The sequence below is a fragment of the Danio rerio genome, chromosome 3 (assembly GCF_049306965.1).
Source record: "Danio rerio strain Tuebingen ecotype United States chromosome 3, GRCz12tu, whole genome shotgun sequence".
Lineage (NCBI taxonomy): Eukaryota > Metazoa > Chordata > Actinopteri > Cypriniformes > Danionidae > Danio > Danio rerio.
The window spans coordinates 1,147,501-1,155,000 of NC_133178.1; the positions used below are offsets into that span (position 1 = coordinate 1,147,501).

General features: G+C 43.4%; 1 protein-coding gene across 1 annotated transcript in view; it reads left to right on the forward strand.

The window, feature by feature from the left end:
- The window catches only part of LOC100332986 (GTPase IMAP family member 7-like), a 10,278-nt gene extending 4,818 nt beyond the window's left edge, over positions 1–5,460 (forward strand). Inside the window, exons 2-3 of the mRNA XM_073943765.1 lie at positions 3,014–3,531; positions 3,827–5,460. Of these exons, the coding sequence (XP_073799866.1) occupies positions 3,014–3,531; positions 3,827–4,249 (941 nt within the window). The 3' untranslated portion in view covers positions 4,250–5,460. The remainder of the gene's footprint in view (positions 1–3,013; positions 3,532–3,826) is intronic.
- Positions 5,461–7,500: the final 2,040 nt, after the last annotated feature.

The following is a 7,500-nucleotide window of genomic DNA, read 5'->3' on the forward strand; positions in this document are numbered from 1 at the left end:
AGGCTAATAAATCATAATTAAGACATAATCTTTAAACTAATGACTTCTATTAAAAATGTTGACAGGTTTTGTAATATTATAACAGCGGAGCATTAATTGAATGCATTTTTCCGTAAAGCAATCTATTTGAGCTAGCCTAATATTTTTTAATTGACGGAAGAAAAAAAAAAACACGATTGGACAAACAGTCTATGCCGATTCTTAAAAAGCATTGAGTCAATGTTTTCGTTTTGTAATCTTAATTTGTCATTTAAGTAAAAAGGTTTAGAGCAGGATTTATTTTATTATTTTTGTTAGTTTATTCAGTTTTTCTGTGCTGCTAAAAAACACTGCAGGTGCGTGACGCTGTTTGCATGTTAAAATAACCTAAATCAGTATTTTAAAATGCAATATTTAATGTGTCAGACAAAATAGGCACGTCAATTTTTTTTATTAAATAATATTTTGATATTAATCTGTTAACGGTTAATATCGCTTAAGGAATGGTTGTTGATTGGCAAAATGAATCGAAATCAGCATTCCTAGTTTGGCATAAATTGTATCTTATCTATTTGATCTATTATTTGACGGTCAGTTACCCTATCTACAAAAGAAACAAGAAGTGCTTCAACACAAGGTGCTGCAAACACCAAGATTATGCGCCAAGATTATGGCATGTAAAATGTTGTACTCTTTATTAAACATTTATTTTTGAAATGTTACTAAAATGGTTTATAGCTAACTGAAATGTTCAGTTCTTGATATAACATATGGATGTTATGTAATGTAAGTCAGTAATTGTAATGCAGCATCATAATGAACAAATATGCGCTAGTCATTGGCTTATATTAATAAGGAGTTCAAAAATGGTCACGTCCGTAACGCAAAATTGTAGTTGTTTAAAGCAAAGACCTGAGATGAGTTGGCGATCATAATTAGTATGGACATATTTTGGCTTTGTATACAAAGTTTCATTTTATTTGTTATAATATTTATTCCACAATATAAACTTTTTCATTAAACCGTTACGGACGTGACACGTGACCGAAGCTGCGTGATGTCTTAAATATGTAGCTCATAAATCAAAAGGGCAATAATGTTATGAAAAAGTAAGGGTAATTACTTATACTACAGACTCCAATCCTTCTGCAGAATGATTACTGTTAACATAAAGCATGGAAAAGGTGAGTCTTTAATACCTTTTTCTAAAGCACGAAATGTGGTTGGATTATAATGAAATTTACCATTGGCACAATCCTCATATTTCATGGATAAGCAAACCAATTTCCTTAAAAATTCAACAAGAGCACATCATTACAATAAAATATAGACCTTAATGAGCAAATTTAAATAGGTTTTGTTATTTTGGTCAAAAGTTTATTTTTTCATGATAAGGTTGACATTTTCATGGAATTGACCATATATATATATATATATATATATATATATACATATATATATATATATAATATATTTATTATTATATATATATTTATTATTTTTTTTAAATATTTATTTTCTGCCTTTATTAGATAGGACAGTATTTAGACAGGAAGCGAATTTGGGGAGAGAGTGAGAGAGAGTAGGGCAGGGAAATGTCCTCAAAGCCAGGATTCAAACTCAGAACGCCCTAATGTGCTACTGCACCATATGCCAACACAGTAACCACTAGGCTATTGCACAGACATATTTTTTTTGAAAGAATATTTGTTGTAAATACAAATTAGTTAAATTAAGATGTCGCTAACATTTGACACCATGTGGAAAATAACATACAATGTTGAAAATCACTAATTGTGCTGTTTACACACATGAAATAAGCTAAACCTTATTAAATACCCACGAGCCACTTGAGACTTTATATCACATTCTCATTATTTTTATTTTTGAACAGAAATATTTGCTTTCTATTAAAAATAAACGCATTTACAATCTGATATGTAATGGGGAAAATAGAAGAACGAGTTCATGTCGCTGCCCAGCTAGCAAAACTCATGTGGCTCAAATCCGGCCCTAATACTGAATGGAATGATGGCACTTGGGCGGTCCGCTCCTGTTTGCCAGATCTGGCCCACAATTAAGCCATAGCAATACCCCATATTAGCCAGAATTCAATCCAAAAACCCAGAACTGACCCTATTCTGGGCCACAGTTTGCTTTTATTCTGGCCCACACCAGACACTTACATCTGGACCACATACTGAATGGAATGATGGCACTTGGGCGGTCCGCTCCTGTTTGCCAGATCTGGGCCACAATTAAGCCAAAGCAATACCCCATATTAGCCAGAATTCAACCACATAAACCAGAACTGACCCTATCCTGGGCCACAGTTTGCTTTTATTCTGGCCCAGATCTGGCCTATTACTTCTAATAATGGATTAAACATTGGTAAACATCAGTGAATTTAATTATTTCATCACAGGTTGTGCTTCATTTAGCTGGTCATCTCCCAGACCAGGCTGGAAATGGCCGGAAACCAGCCTGGAAGTAGCCAAAACCCATCTAAAACCAACCTGGTCGACCTGCTAAAACCAGCTAACCAGCCTAGGCTGGTGTAAGCTGGATTTCTCAGCAGGGTTTGCATTGATTTAACATGAAAATCACTCGCGCTTGACGCTTCTTCTGCGTTTGGAATTGCAGCGCTTTAATAAATGGTCTTAGCAGAAGGTATCATGCATTAAACAGGCAAAGCAACGCATTATTATTAGTCAACATATTCAGATGACACCACATCTGTAATCTTTAACATGTTCATGAGTAACTGTAATTTAGTTACTCACTTTTTCTCAGTAACTGTATTGAATTAGTTACTTGTATTTTGTAATTAATTTACGTAACGCCGCTACATGTAACTAGTTACTCCCAACACTGTGGATGTGATTTCATGCATGCTTATGACAGCTCTTATTAAGTGTCATCCGGTCACTTATGACCTTTTAACTGCAAAGACAACTTGACGTAAACAAATGCATCACAGCTAGTCTTCATCTCTGTCAGCACAGCGTGATGTGTCTCTGTGTGTGTGTGTCAGACGGCTCTGATCTCCGAATGGTCCTGCTGGGTGTGACGGGCTCCGGGAGGAGTTCTGCTGGAAACACACTCCTGGGACGTTCTGCGTTCTGGACGGACACGTCCTCGGTGTCGGTCACCAGCCGGTGTCAGAGGGCAGGGGGTGTGGTTGAGGGGCGGAGCCTGCAGGTGATTGACACCCCGGGCTTTTTCCACACCTGCCTAAGCCCGGAGGAAGTGCGCGTTGAGTTGAGTCGCAGTGTGGATCTGCTGGCCCCGGGGCCGCATGTGTTTGTGCTGGTGCTGCGGCCCTGCAGGCTGACCCCGGAGCAGTGCGCGTCTCTGCACTGCACCCGCGCCACGTTCGGCCCGCACGCGCTCACACACACCATCGTCTTACTCACATGCGGAGACGCGCTCGGCTCCAAACCGGAGGAGGACTTCCTGAAGGAGAGCTCGGAGCTATGGGAGTTTGTGAGCGAGTGCGCCGGGGGATTCCACGTCTTCGACAACACTAAAGCTCACGAGGACAGGTCACAGGTAAGGTTATGACCACACTGGCAGATTTGCTTCATTTCGGATTGCTTTCATCATGATATACGGTATTATCCTGACGTTTAGCTAAGCTGCGGGAAAGGGTACATTATAGTGACCGATTCTGCCCTGTTTACTCTGGGGTCTGCTGAGTGTATGTGTGTGCGTTTTATTTTGGTGACTGCCGCTTTAAATTCTAATTGTGCTCTTCTCAGAAAAGAGGCGGAGCTACAAATGCCTGTGTGTCAGCATAGCGGCAGATTCTAAAACAAGACTAACGTCATATGCTAATATGTCACAGGTGTCGGAGCTGCTTCAGAAGGTGGATCGGCTGGTCGAGCGTAATAAAGGATCTCATTACACCGCAGACAGGCTCCTGCAAGCCCAGGCGGACATTCTGCAGATCCAGCAGAGGATTCTGGGAGAGGGGGCGGGGCCTGTGGCTGAAGGGCGGAGTCAGGATGCTGAGGAGGAGGAGTCTAGGAGGAGGGCGGAGCGTGTGTTCTGGTACGAGCTGCTGACGGCGGTGGGCCGCGGGGCGGTGGAGGCGTCAGGGGTGATGGAGAAGGGGAAGGGCAAAGGGAAGAAGGTGAAGGCGGTGCAGAGGGCGGCGGCCATCGCTGCCACACCGCTGTCAATCAACACCGCTGCTAAAGTTGTGGGCGGAGCCATGAGGGAAGGGGCCAAAATACTGGACAAACATAAGAAGACATTCCTGCGCTGACACACATACAGTACACACACACACACACACACACACACACACACATACAGCTGAAGACTAAATCATTCAGCCTCAAGTGACAATTGTATTCATTGTTTATTGTGTTTAATAAATCGTCTCTCCATTAAACAGAACCCTAGTGAAAAAACCAGCTTAAACCAGCCTAGGATGGTTGGCTGGTTTTAGCTGGTTGACCAGGCTGGTTTTAGAGGGGTTTTGGCCATTTCCAGGCTGCTTTCCAACCATTCCAGCCTGGTCTTAGCTGGTCAGGCTGGGAGATGACCAGCTAAAACCAGCTTGACCAGCCAAACCAGGCTGGGAGCCCAGCCAAAACAAGCTATATCCAGCTTAAACCAGGCTGGTCAAGCTGGTTTTAGCTGGATTAAGCTGGTCATTTTCCAGCCTGACCAGCTAAAACCAGGCTGGAAATGGCTTGAAAGCAGCCTGGAAATGGCCAAAACCCCTCTCAAACCAGCCTGGTCGACCAGCTAAAACCAGCCAACCAGCCTAGGCTGGTTTAAGCTGGATTTTTCAGCAGGGAAATTGGGGAATATTAAAAAGAATTCAAACTCCACATGAGGCTGAATCATGTTATCTTCAGTGTATATGTGCTTTAAGAGGACTAAACCGCTTTGTCCCTAACCAACCACTGCAAACCTGTGGCAAAAGCTGAATGTGGGAACACCGCTTTAAGTAGGACTTTAAGCATTCAGAATTACGAGGACACAAGGCATGTCCTCATAAACCACCTTAAAGTAACGCTTTCATCACACGCATATCATTACACAAGTCCTCATAAACCACATAAACAAGCACACACACACATTTTCCTCATCAGACGGCGTGCACTGTAATGAAATGTAACGTCCTGCAAGTACCAAATATCTGCGCTACAGCATGATAAAGTGTCTGTGAGGTCCTATGTGGGACCTGTTTGTGCAGAGCCTGCATGATTGCAGATTGGTGGGTGGGTCATCTCACCTGAGACCCATTATGTGGCGCCTATAAAGCATCCAACAGCAGACATGAGAGGAGAGTTTGATTAGCTGGATCTGCCTGCCTGGCGGTTTTGATTTATTTTAGTTTGTTTTGGATCATGAGCTCGGTTCACCACCACACACATGCTTTTCACTGCTGACTTCCGTTTATACTGACTGTCAGTGCTTTTTGATTGAAATACTTTTGTTAATAAACCATTTCTCTTCTCAGTTGACCCGGTCCATATTGTCTCTTTAATGTTGTGATTTTGAGCCGGTTGTAACAGTGTCAGTTTCATAAGTAAGCTGAACTGATCTCACAGATCGTCCCGGCCAATCACAGCCAACTTATATTTCCCATAGAAGATTATTACGCCTGTTTATTTATTCATTCATTCATTTTCCTTCAGCTTAGGCTGCTTTCACACCTGTGATTCGATTCAGTTGTTCTTTAGCAGAGATTACTATTGTTACAGTGTTGCTCTTTGCTCTTGGAGCGGTTCGCTTTCACACCGCAAAGTTTCTAATCGGTCCAGAAGAGCTGAAACAAGTCACGTGTGAGTAAACTCTCCTCACATTGGTCAGAGTGTCAGGGTTTATTTTGCAGCGTCCCGCTCAGCTTTCGGGGGAGGTGGTTTAGTGGTGTTTGACAGGGTGCGCGCGACGTGTCTGAAGAGCGAGGAGGGATGCGATGGGGAGGGGTGAGAAGGGTGCACGACAGATTTGAGGGCCGAGAGGGAGACGCGAGATTACCGGGAGATTATCACTCGTTTGCATCCGGGAGACTCTGTGCTTTGCGGGAGACTCCTGAAACTTCCGGGAGACTTGGGATGTCTGGAAAGACCTCCTGCCCTACTCATAATTCTCTTTTCATATAGCTGTATGCCTGTTACATATCCATAAAACACTGTGATTTAACCGCGCTCGGATCGCATCGCTTTCTAAATACAATCGATCTGCTCCAGAGTTCGTTTCAATCGAGCCGAGACCACCTCATTCAAACGATCTCGCAGCTATTGATTTGGCGCAGATCTGAGAGCGATTGGTGGATTCACATAGGCCAGGGGTGTCCAAACTCGGTCCTGGAGGGCCAGTGTCCTGCAGATTTTAGCTCCAACTTGCTCCAACACACCTGCAAGAACGTTTCTAGAAAGCCTAGTAAAAGCTTGATTGGCTAGCCCAGGTGTGTCTGATTGGGGTTGGAACTAAACTTTGCTGGACACCGGCCCTTTAGCACCGAGTGTGGACACCCCAGACATAGGCAAACGAACCGCGCTAACTGGGAAAGCGAGACAGGCTCCCAAACAAAAGTGTAGGTGTGAAAGCACCCTTAAGCAGGTCGCACACCAGAAGCACCACTCGGCGGCGCGCCGTGCAGCGCCACACAGCGCCATGCATTGTAGAATTCTAAACATAGGTTTCTATCGGGATACACCCACCGGTGCCGCAAGTTGCCGGCTGTCGGTGGCGCCCGGCCACGGCTCAGGACGCAGTTCATTTTTCAGCCACGCCACAGAGTGCGATCTGATTAGTTTCAGGTTAAATATCACGTGAATGTGCGTGTCTGGTGTGTGATACTTTAAACTGTCATGTGCGCGCCGTGTCGCGGCGTCAAGCGGCGCTTCTGGTGTGCGACCTGCATTAGTCTCTTCCTTTATTTTGTTTACTCAAATGGAATAAGTTCGCAGTACTCATTAGGATTAGTTTTTGAACTTGATTGTTGCAATCGGTGTCCTAACATGGTTTGATATGGTTGCTACCCATATCAAACACACCTGAACCAATAATTAGGACCTGAACATCACGTGATAATTACAGGCAGGTGTGTTTGATATGGGTAGCAACTGAAATCTGCAGGAAGGAGGCTCTCCAGGAACAGGGTTGGCCACCCCTGAGTTAAGGCAACTCAAACTGTTCGAGGAAACCAATGGTTGCAAACCATTCGAGTGACCTTAGCTTGAGTTTTACAGTGTAGAAAGATAGTGATGTTAACTGCTAGGAGCACTTCTGTAACGTCCGCATCTGATTATTGGATTTTATGTTTCAGTTTTGTATTTTTGCATTAGTTTTATGTTTTTTATTTACATTTTTGCATTTTCTGAACACCAAATCTGAACAGTTGTGTCCTAAAGTGGCCACCGTTCACTTCCTCCCTCATTTCATGCTCTTGATTTTAGGGTGAAATTAAACGTTCCTCACACCTACACAATAACGTATGATTGATCATCACAACCGTCTGATCGGCTTCAATAAAAACAAACACAGACTGAGCCG